Raw genomic sequence first — 18,160 nt, 5'->3', positions numbered from 1 at the left:
GTCAGGGGGGTCGTCCTGCCTCAAGTGGAGGAGTTTCAGTATCTGGGGATCTTGTTCACTCACAAAGAATTTTCTTTGTTTTTCTTAAAATATTTCTGAGATTTTTTTTCTCACAAATGTACAACTCTTAGAACTCAGAAATTTTAAAGTCTTTTGGAAAATATCTGAGATTTGACCAGTAAATTTACAACTTTTTGAGCTAAGAGAATTTCCTTGATTTTTTTTTGTTTGTTTTGTTTTGTTTTCTAGAAAACAAAAAACATAAATTGAGTTGTTTTTATTGTTGTTGTTATCTGCCTCTGGCTCTGATACGCCGTTGAAAAAACTCCCAAATGGATCAGTGAATTAAAACGGTAATCCTATTTTATTGTCATTCTGTTGTGTAAATTCAACGCATTCATTCTCTGAAAACGTGAAAAAAAAAAAATCTGCTGAATTCTTCAAATTCTGCTACTTGCTATAATATTGGACCAAATTTCTCTCCATAAGATGTGAAGACGTGAAAAAGCGGCGTGGGTGTGAATACTGATGCACGCGCTGTAAGGATGTGAATCAAGTCTCTTCACGCTGATGTGTCACGCGTGATGGGCGGGACTTTTCCTCGCAGTGGGGTCAGGGGCCCCTTCAGGTCCAAGGCGTCTGGGGATGAACCCGCAGACACATTTCCACGTCACAGATTCAATCTTCAAACTGTATACTGCGGTTTTTGTTTCTTTTTTTTTTCCTCGTGGGTTTTTGTGTGTGTTTGTTTTTGTTTTTTTTGGTGTCGGTTCGTGGGAATCTGAGCCCCAGGAAAACAGAAAAAGCTCTCCCTTGTGTCTGTCACTGTGACCGCCCACAGCCCGGAGCTGAGCGGGGGGAGAGAGAAAGTGGAGCTTTGTGAATGACGGGAGCGGCGGAGAGCAGAAAACAAACTTTACCACTTTATTCCCTCCAGCCTGCCTCCATTTTCCCTCCCAGACAATAAAGTTCGGATGTTTAGGAGCCGACACCGAACCGGAGGAGTCCCGGTAAGTCGCATCGCGGTAACAGAGGCTTGTTTGCAGGGTTTCGCAGCAGATTGACAGGATTTTTTTTTTCGACGGAAAGATGCATGCAGAGCAGCAGCCTGGCCGTGACTGGAATAACTGTTGGAGGTGGCAGATCATTCCGAGCCAGAATGGACCACAGCTTCCCGAAGAGCAACGATTTTACGCCTTTAAGCCAATAAAACCGCATAAAGGGACAATAAAAATCAAAATGTAGGAGATTGAGTCTCATCTTGTGTAAAAATGAGCTTGCATGTAACTTTTTTTCAGTCTGCGTGAGCATTTCCTTCATTGATCACATTTGAAGCTTTTCCATATTTCAGGCAAAGTTTCCATTTGCCTGCCAATGTGTTTCGCAACGTTTCGTGACTCATGGATAAGATGCGGATTTCCACTGTCAATGGGAACAAAAACACAGAGTCGTTCATTATGTTAATGCACCTATTTTACCAATATTATGTTCTATATTTCTATTTAAAAAATCAACTTTCAAATGATGCCGAGATCGTGTGAAAGTTGCAATAACAAATTTGCTGGACGATAAATTGTCCCAGTAATTATTGCGATAAACGATAATGTTGCTTTGAGATCATTTTCGAGTAATAAACAGGGCTGGAAATAATGTTAATTAATTTAGCAACGATTAATTAACCAGAGAATACAAACAGTTGAGAACACAGAGCAGTAAATAAGTACAAACTGTAAAAAAAAAATGCATATATTTGGCTTTCTATGGCTAATGCAATAAGCAATAAATCACAGGATTATATTTTTTAATATATTTATCTTTATATATATAAGAACATGCAAAAAAATAAAACCCAGGGTCAACTCTAATAATGTCTGTGTATTGATTCCTTTCAATAACGATGAGAATTGACTCGCTTGTTAACTTACAGGGAAAAATAAAAAGATCCTTTTCCAGTTTCCTCATTTCCAGCAGATAGAGGAAATGAGAAAACCAGTTTGTTTCCTGCAATCTCAACAAACTAAACGTGTTTGTTTTTGGGGTTTTTTGGTTGAACTTGGTGTTTATTTGGTGTCCGGTTCCTTTTATTGTCACCTTTTAAAACAAATAACAGCATATCTTCAGTTTACTGTTTACATTTTAGATGATCCTGTGTTGTTTTCCAGAAGCTGCTGTGCCGTCGACGTTTTCCAGAAAGGTTGCAGAAGATGTTCGTTACTTTCTGGATTTGTTTCTGCCTGCTGGTGATGGTCGGTGCGGACTCTTGCCTCATCATCAGCGAGATCAACGCTGATAACCCCGGACTGGACACCACCGAGTTCGTGGAGCTGTACCACACCAGCGGACAGCGAGCCTCCCTGGACGGCTACACCCTGGTGTTTTATAACGGCAAAGGGAACGTAGCCTACAAGGTTCTGGACCTGAAGGACCACAGCACGGACGACAGAGGATTCTTCCTGGTCGGCTCCTTGGACCTGGTGCCCAAGCCGGCCATCCTCCTTCCCCCAAACACGGTCCAGAACGGCCCGGACGCCGTGGTCCTCTACCGCACCGCCGCCGCCGCCCGCTACCTGGAGAAGATGAACGTCACGGCGGTGGGGCTGGTGGACGCCGTGGTCTACATGACGCGGCGCTCCGGGGGAGCCGAGTTCCTGGCGGAGGTCCTGACGCCCGGAGAACCGGCGTTTGTTGAAGACGAAGCGGCGCACGAAGCGGACGAGTCGATCGAAAGGTGCCTGCTGTCGGACGACCAATGGGGCTTCCGGGTGTCGCTGCCGTCTCCAGGTCAGCGGAACAACTGCACTCCGCCGGCCGCGCCGCTGACCAGTCCCTTCATTAACGAGCTGAAGCTGGGCAGCGGACAGGTGGACGGGTCGGTGGAGCTGACGGACGTCTCGGCTGCAGGGCCCGTGGTTCTGGTGGTTTGGGACGGGAAAACGGACAAGGTTAGCGTTAGCATGGACGTGGACACGTCCAGGAATGGACTCAACTTTATGACCGTCAACAAGAAATACATGAAAGGTTAGTTCCACGTACACGTGACGTCACATTCCTGAAACTTTGTAACTGACGGCCATCTTGGTAGGCAGTGGCTATGGAGTTGCTATGACAACAGTAAAGAAGTCACCTCGTTCCTATCTTATAATAAATATAAGTACATTAAAACTATTACTTGATTATAATTTCTAAATACTCCAGCCACCTCTGTAATGCTAAGACAAATGTCAGTGATATTTACTTTAGTACTTGCTGCCAAGCTAGCAAAATTAGCTTAGCTAATGTAGCTTTTATCTGTGACATCCATCCATCCATCCATCCATCCATCCATCCATCCATCCATCCATCCATCCATCCATCCATCCATCCATCCATCCATCCATCCATCCATCCATCCATCCATTTTCTTCCGCTTATCCGGGGTCGGGTCTCGGGGGCAGCAGCTTCAGAAGGGAGGCCCAGACTTCCCTCCCCAGCCTCTTCCAGGTCCTCCAGGAACCCCAAGGCGTTCCCAGGCCAGTAGAGAGACATAGTCCCTCCAGCGTGTCCTGGGTCTCCCCTCCTCCCGGTGGGACCTGAACTCCTCACCAGGGAGGCGTCCAGGAGGCATCCTGACCAGATGCCCGAGCCTCAACTGGCTCCTCTCGACGTGGAGGAGCAGCGGCTCTACTCTGAGTCCCTCCCTCATGACCGAGCTTCTCTCTCTAAGGGAGAGCCCAGCCACCCTGCGGAGGAGGAAACCCATTTCGGCCGCTTGTATCCGTGATCTCGTTCTTTCGGTCATGACCCAAAGCTCATGACCATAGATGAGGGTGGGAACGTAGATCGACCGGTAAATCGAGAGCTTCGCTTTTTGGCTMAGCTCTCTCTTCACCACGACGGACCGGTACAGCGCCCGCTTCACGGCAGACGCTGCCCCAATCCGCCTGTCGATCTCCCGCTCCCTTCTTCCCTCATTCGTGAACAAGATCCCCAGATACTTAAACTCCTCCACTTGAGGCAGGACGACCCCCCTGACCCGGAGAAGGCACTCTACCCTTTTCCGGCTCAAGACCATGGCCTCGGATTTGGAGGCACTGAGCCTCATCCCGGCCGCTTCACACTCGGCTGCGAACCGCTCCAGTGAGAGCTGCAGATCACGATCTGATGAAGCCAACAGGACCACATCATCCGCAAAAAGCAGAGATGCGATCCTAAGGCCATCAAAATGGATCCCCTCAACACCTCGGCTGGTCTAGAGATTCTGTCCATGAAGGTAATGAATAGAATCGGTGACAAAGGGCAGCCTTGGCGGAGTCCAACTCTCACCGGAAACGAGCCCGACTTACTGCCGGCAATGCGGACCAGACTCTGACACCGGTCATACAGGGACCTGACAGCCCGAACAAATATGTAAAAAAAAAATTTTCATAAAAGTTACTGCAGCTTTAACAAAGGTAGGTGGCGCTGTTTTCATTTTCACATCCTCAGTGACTGGAAATATCTCGAAACAGCTACATTTCCAGTCAGCATATTGACGATGTGCAGCAGCAGGTTGGGGAGGGGCCGTCATGTTCTGGACCAAAAGCTCTCAGATCACTCCAGCATTTTCTCTGGCTTCTTAACTAAATCACTTTAAGCCTCAGAAACAGACTTGTTTATCTGTTTCTCTCTGGCTGATTTTGTAATTTCTGCTTCTCTTCAGGCGATGAGTCTGGCGCTGTGGCCATTTACAGCGGCAGAGCTGCAGACTTCCCGGTGGGGAGTCCGCTGAGGCAGACGCAGCCGCTCGACGCGTTCGTGTTCGCCGGGCCTGGAAACAAGCCGAGCTCCAACCTGACGGAGACGCTGATCCCCGGCAGGCTGCCCTACCAGCTCAGCACCAGGTCAGACCGTCGGCAGCTCCCATGAGCCTCTCTGCCTCGTAAATGTGCTCGGCTCAAACTTTCCTCTGGTTATTTTGGAGGTGTGGTTTTTTCTTTTTTTATTCAGTTGAGGAACGGTGACGCGGTCGGCGTGTGACTTTGGTTCCTCTTCAGTTTATGACGTCAGCGGTGGAAGGAAATGTCCTCCGCTCACTGAAAGCTTCAGGAGATATTTGTATCGGTCGATAACTACGACGGCGTGTCGGGGCCTTTGGACAGAAAAATTAAAGGAGGACGAAACTTTGAACTTTTTGAAATTGAAAAATAAAAAATCTGCAAGAAAAAAAGTTCTAGGTTAATGTCAGAAATTTTCTAGAAAAACCTCTTGACATTTTTGAGTGGAAAAATATATTTATATTTTACTTTTGAGACTCAGAAAGTAAGAAAAATTGCAAGAAATTTTTTAAAAATAAAATAATTTTTCTCAAAGAACCTGCACAGTTTTAAAAGTAGATAAATATTGACTGGTTTTTTTTTTCAAACCCAGAAATTTCCAAGTTTTTCACAGAATTTTTCTGGGATTAATCTTAAAATTTCTGAGTTCTTTTCTTATTAATTTTCAACTTTTCAAACTCAAAAATGTCCAAATTTTTTCTATAATATTTTTTGGGATTAATGTAAAATTCTGAGTTTTTTGTACAGACATTCGCTCCTTTTTTATCTACAATGTCATGTAGATAATGTTGAGCCGTTGCTCTATGCGAACAAAAGGTTTTGCTGGAGTCTAACTTTAGAAACCTAAATATTATCCATATATTACTTTTCACCTACTATTTTAAAGTTTAAAAATTAGCTAAGCCCTAAATCATCTGTCTTTTGCAGATAAATTGTCTAAATTGGCCTTTAATGAGGCTTTCTGTATGTTTTGAGGCATTTTGTGACATTTTTATGAAAACTTGTTGAATTCTGCAATATTTTGTTTAAAGCAAATCTCCAGAAACAGAAAAAAGTTGTTACATTTGTCTCTAGTCGCTTTAGATAAAAAAAAAGAAAAGAAACAATCGGGATCTGGAAAGACGAAGTTACTAAGTTGGTTACAGTTCTTGGCCACGCCCCTCAGTGCTTCTAAGCTCCGCCCACTTTTGGGAATTTCCAAACTTGGGGCGGGGCTAAGCTTTCACAGTAAAGTAAAAATAAAGTTGCACGTTAGCTTCTTACACTACTTCATTTTGTATTAATGATGATGTAGTTCAAACCCTGTTTTGGCTTTTCTAGCTGTTATTTCCCTGCTTGCAGATAAACAAATCCAGGATTGTTTTATTTCTGATTCCAGTTTGCGAGAGGGCGGCTTCTACCTGAGCCGCTGCGGTGTGGCTACCTGGGCCAGAGATCCCGGCACCTTCTGGGAGGCGCCACAGACTCCCGGGCTGCCCAACAAATGCCCCTGGCCCAAAATCTGCCCCCACACCATCTGTAAGTGTTTGAATGCATCTCACTGCGGTTTTATTCAGCCTTCTGTTGTTGCTTTTTAGTCACTGAACACGGACACTAGCATTTATGTTCTTCAGGTTATCAGAAATAACCTGAGTAAAAGTAAAACTCTTTTCTAAAGGCGAAGTATCAGAACCAGGCTAAGAAAATATGAGAATAAAGTCATATTACAAGAATAAAGTGGAACGTCAAAATAATACAAGAATAAATTTGTAATAATGTGAGAAAAATGCAATAAGTATTACTTTATTTTTGTCGTACAATTATTTTGTACAACAAAAAGTCATAATAAAAAAGTAATAGTATCATTACAACAAAGTTGTAATAACATGAGAATAAAGTCATACGACAAAAAGTTTATTTATTAAATAAACTAAGTTAATCTGGGTTACCTTTCAGTCAAAATGCTGAGCATAAATCCTGTTATTTTAAAATTCCTGTGTCATAAACAGGAAGTGAAACCAAATGAAGTTGTTTTCTTACATGTGAAACCAGCAGTAAGAAAGGAACATTTAGTTTTATATTTTCTGGTCACCTTAATGTTGAGTTTAGTTTTTTTCAGTCCTCATTTAAACAGATTCATTCACTTAAAGAACTGAAACTGTGTGGTGAATGCTGCTGAGTGAACTAACCACAGAGAGCAATAAAGGAGAGAAAAATGCAGAACAACAACAAGTTGTTTTATGAAATGGAGGAATTTTGGTTTATCTTGTGGGAATATTGTTTTTTTTTTCCCCCAACCTCACTGTTATGCTTGCCTTGCTGCTTCAAACATTATTATTAGGAATAATAATCATCAATTACAATCTGTGTTTTAATGAATCTATTCATATATTTGTAATTTGTCTAAATCTAAGACCGTTTAACCCTTAAAAGGCGGCAAAATTCTCCTCTAAACAGCATTTATGAGTATATTACTTTAGAGAATCTCTACATATTTCAGATACATGTTTGTAGTCCTGATCCTATTAAAAAGATGGGAAAAGGCCTTTAGTTTAGCACCAGCAGGACACTATGAAGCAGAGGCTAACTCTGGAGGCTAACTTTAGCGGCGTTAGCGGCTAACTTTAGCGGCGTTAGCGGCTAACGGTTAGCCAGTCGAGGTTTCCTCGCTGTGCTTTTTTACCTCGGTCTTTACTGTTCCTTTTTTTCTTTGTACCGTAAATGTTGCCGCACAATCAGCGATGGAGGCTTCATCAATGCTAATGCAGCGAATTGATTGATCGTTCAGTAGCTAACCAGGAAATGACTCAAAAACTCTCATTTCAAAAAAAGACTCAGACTAACGCAGCAACTTTCTTGCTGTTATAAGCAATAACGATGCTTTAAAAAGTCTTTTATCGCCTTCAGTATCCACAAAAAGCCTATTTGAAATGTGTTGAAATACCATCTAAGGACACAGATGACTCAAGTTTTCAGGATTTCTTTTTTCTACACGAATCACACTTTTGTAAATTATGCAACAGTTTTAAAAAAGACAATTCTGAAATATTAGCTGGCTCTAAAACTAACAGGAAAATGTAATTTATTTTTTTAATTCAGGAGAGTTTTTAACCTCTCCTGAACTTTATAAAAAATTAAATTTTAAAACTCTCATAAAGACTTTTTTGTTTTTTGACCCTCAAAGGTAATGATGAGCCAACACATTTCTCATGTGACCTCACATGAACTCCAGAACCTCCAGAACTTTGTAACTGGCAGCCATCTTGGCAGGCAGTTGCTATGGAGTTGCTATGACAACAGTAGAACTAGCTCTCACCTTGTTCCTATTTAAAGTATGAACAATAAAGTACATTACAACTATTACTCGGTTACAGTTTTAGAGTACTCCACCACCTCTGTAACACTAAGATAAACATCAGTGATATTTACTTGAGTACTTTCTGCCAGAGCAGCTAAATTAGCTTGGCTAATGTAGCTTTTATCTGCTAGCGGACATGTAGCCTATGTGTTTGTTACTAAATGTACTTGACATGCCAGTCACCAGAAACTTGTTATTTACTCAAAGAGCCCTTTAGAAATCTGTTGAAACATTAATTGTTTGGATTTCAGTTGAAGCTCCTCCATGTTGTTCGCACTCTTCCTGTTCACTAGCTAGCTAACGTTATCGTAGCATGAGATCGGAGGCAGCTTGTTCACATCGCCTGAGCTATTTTCCTTCTCCGTCTGATATGGGTCGATCCTGACGCCAGCCATTTTGGTCACGTCTTGCGCATTCAAGTGTCCAGATATTTTCTTTTTGTTGGTCTGGAAGCCAGAGCTCCGCTGCGCATTTAGCTGCGGCTGCCTACCAAGATGGCGCGGGTCGTTGTGTGTTGCTGGACAGAAACAGACAGGCATCCTTGGAGTTTGTCTGGTGCAGTCTGCTGGTCTGGTGGTAATGCAGAGCCGCCCTGAGCCGTGTTCTCATTGTTCGCCCAGATGCCCCGGGGGGCAGAGCTCCTCCTGAGCCTCTCCATGCCTCTCCTCCGGCTGTGGGAGCGTTTCTCTGGGTGGAAACGGAGCGAACAGGCCGTGATCTGGTGGATTCGGGCCTCCAGCCATCTGCCGGGTGTGTTTATGTCCCTCAGGGCAAACGGGGCAAACTGGTGGGCTTATATAACCGCCTGTTGCTGGTGCTTTACATAACACCAGACATGAAAGGCGATAATGACTCTCCGCCGCTCTAAGGTATTTAATCAGTTTGCTGTCAGCTTAACGGCATGTTTTAACTGGTTTTGTTTACTGGTTTGAAGTTGCTAGATCTTTTCCTGCCGTGCTGTTAATGGTGAATAAATTCCTGTTAATGATGGTGGATCATTTTCAGCAGCACTAATCCAAACGAGACGTCAGTCAGCTGTGTGACGGCCGCAGAGGAAGCAGGAAGTACCAGGATGTACGTCCTTCAGCCGATACTGTTTACACACCTTCAACAAAAAAACAAGAACATTTCTGAGCTCCAAACGTCAAAAATATGCAAGAAAAATGAGACATTTTTAGATTAAAAAAATAGATTTAGATTTGAAAATTTTAAAACTTGACTTTTGAAACTCAAATGTTTAATTTTCTTCTAGAAAATTTCTTAATCTCAAACTTTCTGAGCTGCTTAACTCCGTTTTTTATTTCATAAATGTGGTTGACCTTCTATGACCTCCAGAAACTTTAATATCTCAGAAAAAAAAGCAACACAAACAAAATATTTTTGCTGCAAAGACGCTGGACACCAATTTGTCTGACTTGGGTGATGTGAATTGGCCGGTTGAATATTTCATGAATATCTTCAAAACAGAAGCAGCACAAACACATTTAGCAGCACAAACACATTTAGCAGCACAAACACATTTAGCAGCACAAACACATTTAGCAGCACAAACACATTTTAGCAGCACAAACACATTTAGCAGCACAAACACATTTTAGCAGCACAAACACATTTTAGCAGCACAAACACATTTTAGCAGCACAAACACATTTTAGCAGCACAAACACATTTTAGCAGCACAAACGTAGCAGGGTTAAGTCATATTTGGTATATTGTGTCCTGGTTGTTTTGAGGTTTTCATACTCGGGGCTCCTTTCTGGATCGTTTTTCTTTCTGTTTTATTTTAGTTCAGTCCTTCTTAGTGTTTCCAGTTACGCTTATTTCTTGTCTCTAGTTATTCCTTGTTTCTCCAGTTTGTTGTGTTTCTTAGGTCCAAGTGACACTTTGTGAATCTGGCTCTTCAAACATGAAAGCAGCAGAAATTAAACTGTCGCTACACAAACATCTGGCACCAGTTTTGTTTTAGTGAGCTTCTCTCAGGTGAAATGTTCTCGTTGTCGACCAGTGATCCCTGGCGGAACGGATTCGCCGCCTCACCTGCCGCCGGGCAGCAGCGGCGACTTCCTGATCAATGAGCTGAACACGGACACGCCGGGCGCGGCCGAGGACGGGGAGTACATCGAGCTGTGGCACCCGTCGGGCCTGCGGGCCTCGCTGCAGGGCGTCTGGATCCTGCTCTTCAGCGCGCACAACAACAAGCCGTACCGGGAGATCAGCCTGAGCGGCCACTTCACCACCTCCAAGGGTTACTTCCTGCTGGGCAGCGACAGGCTGGCGCCGGCGCCGTCGCTCCGCCTTCCTCCCAACACCATCCAGAACGGGCCGGACGCCGTGGCGCTGTACCGCAGCCTGTCCGGCCCGCCGTCGGCGGCCCAGAGGGGGATCCCGACCCGGGGCCTGCTGGACGCCGTGGTGTACCGGCAGAGGGGGTCGGACATGGAGGCGCAGGAGCTGAGCCAGGCGCTGACCCCGGGGCAGCTGCCGCTGCTGGAGGATCCCGATGTTCTGCCCGGCGATGAAGCACTCAGCCGCTGCGGAGGCCTCTACCCGTTGGACCTGTCGGCTTTCTCGGTGAGAACAGTAAACGCACAAAGCGGACTGGAATCTTTCTTTGATCTTTACATGTTCTAATGTTTTTCCCTCATCAAAAACAAACCTGGAGTCTCGGCTTGATTCTTTCATTCATGTTTGAGAAATCCTCTAATCTCCATGGCAACCATTCAGCTGTTCAAACCGCCTGGGAGGACGTAGCCCCGCCTTCGAGGCAGAGCTCCGCCCCCACTCGGCTCCTTCAGATATTATTATTACAAGAAAAATTAATGGGCTGCACAGTGGCGCAGTTGGTAGAGCTGTTGCCTTGCAGCAAGAAGGTTCTGGGTTCAATTCCCGGGCCCCGGTCTTTCTGCATGGAGTCTCCATGTTCTCCCTGTGCATGGTGGGTTTTCTCCAGGTACTCCGGTTTCCTCCCACAGTCCAAAAACATGACTGTCAGGTTAATTGGCCTCTCCAAATTGCCCCTAGGTGTGAGTGTGTGTTGTGTGTGGTTGTGTGTCTCTGTGTTGCCCTGCGACAGACTGGCGGCCTGTCCGGGTGACCTGTCCAGGTGACCCCGCCTCTCACCCGGTACGTTAGCTGGAGAGGCAGCAGCACCTCCTGACCCCACTGAGGGACAAGGGTGTAGGAAAATGGATGGATGGATGGATGGAAGAAGAATTAATATAAGGCGATACTAGAATAAAGCTGTACAATAAAGTCGTAATGTTATGAGAATAAAGCCAAAATAATACCAGATTAAGGTCTTGAGCTTAACAGACAAAACGTCAGAATAAGAGAAATATTTAACTGTGCCAAAAATTTAGAAGCAGAATAAATCTATAAGGGTCAAATTGACATTTCTCAGTTTCTGACAGACCATCACGTTTGTTTCTCTCCTCTAACTCACCTGGTTCGATCCGAGCAGGTGGCTCCGCCCACTCCTCTGCGGGAGAACGTCTGCCCCCGTCCTCCTCCGGCGCCGGAAGGCGTCGTCATCAGCGAGGTGTCGAGCGCGCGCTGGAGCAACCACAGCCAGCAGGGGGGCTTCGTGGAGCTGCAGGGGCCGGCCCTGACCGACCTGCGGGGCCTGGTGCTCTCCGTGTTCGACCAGGACGCCGGCGGCACCGCCGTCGCCGTCCCGTTACGAGGAGTCATCGACCAGGACGGCTTCTATGTTGTTGGACATGGCCATGACGCAGGTTTATCAATAATTGTCAATAAATGGTTTATTAGGCTAAAATTGGCTACAATCGATCGACTCATGGCTCTCAGACCGAGGAGGTCAAAGTGGCCCGAGCTCCACTTGTCTGGATGATTTTGTTGAATTTGGGATTAAATTTAAATTTTCACTAACAAATAAAATCTTTTTAAACATTTATTTAAGTACAAAACAAAGTATTTTCCTTTTATTAACAGAGTTTCTGTTTTCATTGATTATCCTTTGCTATTTAATCTTAAAAATGATTCACAGATTCAGTTTCTCCATGAATTAGACTACTTTGCTTTAAAATACGGTCTAATTATTGTACTATTTAATAGATAAAACATAAAAAATAAGTCTTTACAGTTTTAATTTAAAAAGTTTCCCTGGAGGTCTTTCAACTTCATCATTTTGGTCCTAATAACTAAAAGTTTGGACACCACTGGCTTTGTGGGTCTTTTATTGTCGTAGTTTGGCCGCCGTCCAGCAGAGGGCGCCACGTCCTTAAGCGGAGCCAATGGACGCAAGATGGACAAAGTCCGTCTTTTTTTTAGCTTTTTTTGAGGAAATTTTACTTTGATTTCCATCTATAACTTTGTCGTACTTCAACAACCGCAGAGCTTCTTTTATTGGTGTATTTTATATATCTGAGTTTAATAAAGTTAGACAACCACGGATCCATTTTCTGTCAGTATTTAATGCAGCTGACACAAAATAATGTTAAAATTTAATTGTTTTATTTTTATTATTTAGCATATTGTGAAAATGTTGCCTTTATATGATGGAAAGACGTTCGCCGCTCTTGTTACAGGTGAAAACTTGTAAGAAAATAACTGATTAACTCACCAACTTGGGTCTCTAATCCGGTAAACTACTTTCTGTGTCTTTGTGGCGCAGATCAGGCCTTTCCTGAGGGAGCCTCGGTGCCGGCGGCAGGAGCCGCGGTCCTCTGCTACGACCTGTTCAGCGTCTGCAGGGCCGGGACGGCGCTGACCAACTCCAGCCTCAGAGACGTGCTGGTGTTCAGCGAGAACCAGCGGCTGCTCGCCTCCCTGTCCACCACCAGGGGGCGACAAGTCCTGCCGTCTCTCAGGTGGTTGTAATTAAAGATGGCGTTTACCCGCGTTTATTGGTTAGAAATGAGCACATTTCTGCAAGTCTGCTCCAATAAGCAATAAATCATTAAATGCAAAATGAGCTAAATGATTTCTGTTCGCATTATTTTATCATTTTCTATTGAAAATTGGATGATAAAACTCTTCAATCGGGTGTTTTGGTCTCAAAAAGCTTCTTTTTTTGAAGGACAAATTTGTTTTCAAAGACTTTATAATTCATTTCATTTGTTGCTTTTGTTATTTTGTTTATTTATTTAAATGTCCTCCAGCTCCAGTGTTAAATGTCATTAGAATTTAAAGCTTATTGATCTTTGAGGATGTGTTTTGTTTTATTATACCATTAAATGACTTAAAAATGGTCTCAAAATGATGTTATTGTTTATCGCGATAACGTCTGGGGCATTTTATCGTCCAGTTAGATTTGGTATGGTGACCGGCAGCTTTTTCAGAACCAACCTGGAGAAAAGTCCAGAAGTAAACAATGACATGCGTCAGTTAACCAAAGTATTAAAACTTTAACATTAATACAGTTTAGATTTGTACCACAAATCATATTTACAGACACAATGTTTTTCCTTTAATATCCCCACTGGATAATGTTTATATTTTTTACAGGTTTTGCTTCATTCTTGCTCTGAATATGTTGTTTTTTCAACAAATGTCCTTTTTTAAAGTCTGCATAATCAGTTGCTAAATTAGTTGACAATAATTTCAGTAATCAATTAATGAAAATCGGTTCGATTAATCATTTCAGCTCTAATATGAATTATAACCAATTATATTGTATTAAGATGTGGCTCTGATGGAGGCCTCTGACTGAATGAAAACCTGTGTGTGTGTGTGTGTGTGTGTGTGTGTTCCTTTGTGTGTGTTCCTGTGTGTGTTCCTGTGTGTTTATGTTACTGTGTGTGTGTGTGTGTGTGTGGTGTGTGTGTGTGTGTTCCTGTGTGTATTGCTGTGTATTCCTGTGTGTGCTCCTGTGGGTGTGTGTTCCTGTGTGTGTGTGTGTGTTCCTGTGTGTTCCTGTGTGTTTCTGTGTGTGTGTGTTCCTGTGTGTGTTTCTCTGTGTGTGTATTCCTGTGTGTTTCTGTGTGTGTGTTTCTGTGTGTGTGTATTCCTGTGTGTTCCTGTGTGTGTGTGTTCCTGTGTGTGTGTGTGTGTGTGTGTGGTGTGTGTGTGTGTTCCTGTGTGTGTGTGTTCCTGTGTGTGTGTGTGTGTGTGTGTGGTGTGTGTGTGTGTTCCTGTGTGTGTGTGTTCCTGTGCGTGTGTGTATATTCCTGTGTGTTCCTGTGTGTTTATGTTACTGTGTGTGTTCCTGTGCGTGTGTGTGTATTCCTGTGTGTGTGTGTGTGTCGGTTGCTTGTGCAGGTCCGTGGGGAACGGTCCCGTCTCGCTCAGCCGCTGCTCCTGCTGCCAGGTCCGCAGCCCGTCGTCGTGGACCAGCTCGTCTCCAACGCCGCATAGCAACAACGTCTGTCCAAGCTCCGCCTACTCCAGTCAAATCGACCTCTGCCTCGGACCGCCGGCCAGCAGCTGGCAGGAGCAGCCGGGAGGTAGCCGCCGTTTACACGCAGATTTCACTGAAGCACTGAGACGAGCAGAAATGAGGAGCATGAACTGATTAAATAAATCTACATGTCGATTTGCAGATTCAGAGGTAGAAACAATTTATCTTCATGATTTAATGTTTTTCCCTCATCAAAACAAACCTGCTACTTTGATTCTTTCATTCATGTTTGAGAAAGAGTTAAATCTCCATTCAGGTGTTGAAACGCCTGGGTGGACCTAGCCCCGCCCCCGAGGCTCAGCTCCTCCTCCCTCTCAGCTCCTCCAGACTAGCCAGCAGCAATTAGCAACCAGCTGAGCTCATAGGAGCTGCTGCTCAGAGCGACGCTGGTAAAAACATTAAAGGGTTAATAGAGGAGCCATGTTGGGACGACTTCCTGGAGGCGGAGCTTCAGAAAGAGCAGCAGTTCTTAAAGAGACAGAGGCCCAATTTCAAGATGTTGAATCTGGAAGTAAAATGCATTTTCTTTTACATTTGATATAAATAGCATTTTATAACTGAAGCTAAAAATAGATTATGCTATAAAATGACACCATGTGACTGGAAACCTTTAAGAGTGAGAGAAGTATTAAACTTCATCTTAACACCTGGTGCCATATTTAAAAATGGTGTCATCAGATGGACACAAATGTTAAGTTATGTGCAAATTAGTATTTTAAAGACTAAATAATATTATTTAAATTAATTCAAGCAGGAAAAACTTTTATAAACAATGTTTTTTAATTAAGAAACCCAAACTTCTAAACCTCTGCATCTCCTTTATCTCCTTCTCCTGAAATGATTAAACCGTAAATTAACCTTGACAGAAGTTTCCTCTCTTTGTCCCAGAATGCAGCGCTTTGATTCAGGGAGCAAAGATGGCGGAAGTGGCGGATTACCTGGAGCAGAGGTGCGACTGCGGCATCTCGGCTCTCTACCTGCAAGGTCAGAGGTCGTCGCTTCCGTCCGTTCCTTCCTTTAAAGCCACAGTATTCTGAAAATGAATGACACCAGAGTAAAGTCGGGATTAGGTTTGGGTCTGCAGAGGGTCACTCACTACATCTGCAAACTTTCACAGGTGAATGTTTAATTTAAGTCACTGATGGGAATCGATTCAAATTTTTAATCGAGTTAATTGCAGGGTCTGTAATTAATTAATTAATTGAAATTAATCCAATTTTAATCAAACCGTCTATCTAAAAATAAACATTTACAATTCAGATCCCCTTTTTACATTTATTGTTTTTAATCTGTAATTCAGGTCCTTTAAGCTCCTGAAGTGGCTCAGCTTAACCCGATTCAAGTTCTGTAAAAAACGAAGAAAAAATACTGTTTCTGCATTTTAGCCAATAAAATGTTTATTTTCTGATTTAAATTTTTTTTTTGCCTATTTTAAATGTATTTCTAGCATTTTACAGAAGAGGATTAAGTGGTTCAATGAGAAATTTGCAGAATTACAGTTTTTTTAAAAATGATTAATCGTCAGAATAATCGATTAATCGTCAGAATAATCGATTAATCGACATAATAATCATCGATTAATATATTTTTAGAGTAATCATCAGTTGAAACCTCATTTGTCAGTAAGTTAAAGTTACTATAAAGTCCAAACAGCCTCTTATCAGTCAAAGAGCTTCAGACATAAATTCACTCTGTTCAGGATCGAGGCCAAACGGATCCGTTCAGTTTTTAACTTTTAGCCTCGTTTGGCAGAAAGTCGCAGCTCAGATTTCTTCCCGTTTCGTGTTTAAACCCAGTTTGTTCCCCCGTTTTGCTGCAGGCACCAACGTTTCCTGCGTGTCCGGATGGCTGCGGGTGCAGGGCGACATCCAGGCGCTGTCTGACCACCAGAGGGCGCTCATCATCCAGACGGCCAGCGCGGATTCCTCTGCTGCTCGGGCCGAGACCTGCTCTCCTCCCAGCACCGGCCGCTACACCGGAGCAGGTCAGGACGGCGAGACTCGGAGCGCTGCGTTTATTCACACCGACCGCTGCTAATCGGCTGAATCGTTCGATTAGTTCGGCTCCGATTCCACAGAAACACAGTAAACCTGTTATTAGGCCGGAAAATGTAGTTTAGCATCAGGACTTTTGTGTGAAAACTCATGAATTATCATCACATTTTATAATAAAATGTGTCCAAACCTGCAGCATGAATGTGCTGTCAAATTTTCCATTAGCAATAATTCCTGAAATGTCAAAAAGTTTTTAACTTTCTTTGAAAAGAAAAAATCGTTTGTTGCAAAAATCTTCACACTGTTTCCGTTATTTTCATGAACAAATAGATTCTGAAAACCAACCAGAGTTAGCACTCGTTACTGGTACTGTACTCCTGCACCTCAGTTCTTCCTTCCACTAAACTTTCCATCACCATGCTTGGATACAGCAATCTGTGAGTCGCTAGTTTAAGTTTATGAGAAGAAAAAAAATTCTCCTAAAATAGAAAAGCCCACAAACCAGAAAAGTTTTTTTTTTTTTTTATTGAAAATCTGAACTTTTTCCTTCCCCACAACTTTCCATCTCTATTCTTGGACACAGTATTCTATGAACTTCCAATTTATTTAAGCTAATAAGAATATATATTACCTACTTTTTTCTAAGCGTAAATCTTTAAATCAACTGGAAAGTATTTGTATGTCCTCCTGAAGCTCAATTTTTCCTTCCACACAACTTTCCATCGATATTCTTAGATACAGAAATAAGCAAGTTCTTTAAGGTTCTGATTTGTTTCCTCACATGTTTAGAACAAAGTCCGTTAAAGTAACAGTTTAATCTGCTGGAAGTTTCTCAGAGTTTTGTCTGCGTTGCAGCGTCGGCTCTGGGTTTACAGATCGGACTGATCGTCACCGTCCTGCTGCTGCTCGGACTCGGAGCGGCTCTGTTCACATACCTCTACAGGAGGAGGTGAGGATCAATTAGTGGCTCTAATGATCTTGTCATTTGGACTTTTTGAGTCCATTTTCTAAAATCTAACACGTGGAAGAGAGGGAGAAAAACAAACAGAATAAATCAGTAGATAAAAGAATAAATTAACTGAAGACGACGTTTTGTGATCTAATAAGCAAGGTTTCCATTTCCCCTCCAATAAAATGTCAGATTAAACCATCTGCTGCTTGCTTGTTCTTTTTATAAAGAAAATGAAGAAAATTCAATTTAAATGTTCCTTAAAAAATTGGACTTTAGCTGCAAAAAACTCACAAAGACGATTTCAAAATCCTTCATCCGCTGATTTTAAAACCTAAAACGTTTTTCTTCTGTAGAATTTTATCTAAAAAAAAATCTACAAAATTGTCTTTATTTGTAACTTTATCAGTAAAAATGTGTTTTATTTGGGTTTTAAATGTTGCATTCAGAGATGAACTTGTGGAGGTTATGATCAAATACTAGCATTTAAAGGTCAAAGGTCAGAGACGTGCGACATTTGCTCATCTAGTCTGAGCTGACATTTTAATGCAGTATTTTAATTTTGGTGTATTTTTATTTCTATTTCTATTTAAATTTTTATGCTGTTTCTGAATTTTTTAATGCAGTTTTGTCCTGTTTTATTTTTCTGCTGTTATTTTGTTTTATTTTTTCTGCTGTTTTGTTTATTTTTTCTGCTGTTTTGTTTATTTTTTCTGCTGTTTTTGTTTT

At 42.7% G+C, this 18,160-nt stretch overlaps 1 protein-coding gene and 1 long non-coding RNA gene across 4 annotated transcripts in view; one reads left to right on the top strand and one right to left on the bottom strand.

Annotated features, from left to right (window-relative positions):
* The first annotated feature begins 214 nt into the window (after positions 1–214).
* The window catches only part of LOC103481084 (uncharacterized), a 21,008-nt gene continuing 3,062 nt past the window's right edge, over positions 215–18,160 (top strand). The window contains exons 1-12 of one of the 3 annotated variants that reach the window (XM_017310919.1): positions 215–1,010; positions 1,090–1,241; positions 2,163–3,018; positions 4,679–4,859; positions 6,172–6,311; positions 10,136–10,701; positions 11,591–11,864; positions 12,764–12,962; positions 14,350–14,534; positions 15,377–15,472; positions 16,308–16,472; positions 17,338–17,431. In XM_017310919.1, the coding sequence (XP_017166408.1) occupies positions 2,205–3,018; positions 4,679–4,859; positions 6,172–6,311; positions 10,136–10,701; positions 11,591–11,864; positions 12,764–12,962; positions 14,350–14,534; positions 15,377–15,472; positions 16,308–16,472; positions 17,338–17,431 (2,714 nt within the window). In that variant the 5' untranslated portion in view covers positions 215–1,010; positions 1,090–1,241; positions 2,163–2,204. The remainder of the gene's footprint in view (positions 1,011–1,089; positions 1,242–2,162; positions 3,019–4,678; positions 4,860–6,171; positions 6,312–10,135; positions 10,702–11,590; positions 11,865–12,763; positions 12,963–14,349; positions 14,535–15,376; positions 15,473–16,307; positions 16,473–17,337; positions 17,432–18,160) is intronic. The other 2 variants (XM_017310918.1, XM_008436348.2) reach the window with 2 other exon arrangements.
* Positions 2,830–11,656, bottom strand: LOC108167295 (uncharacterized). Its single transcript, XR_001777658.1, has 3 exons — positions 11,573–11,656; positions 7,456–9,235; positions 2,830–2,912 (listed from the first exon to the last, which is right to left on the bottom strand). It is a non-coding gene; the product is annotated as an uncharacterized LOC108167295 (long non-coding RNA).

Source organism: Poecilia reticulata, linkage group LG19, assembly GCF_000633615.1.
Source record: "Poecilia reticulata strain Guanapo linkage group LG19, Guppy_female_1.0+MT, whole genome shotgun sequence".
In the NCBI taxonomy this organism is placed as follows: domain Eukaryota; kingdom Metazoa; phylum Chordata; class Actinopteri; order Cyprinodontiformes; family Poeciliidae; genus Poecilia; species Poecilia reticulata.
This window is presented reverse-complemented; position numbering and strand designations above follow the sequence as displayed.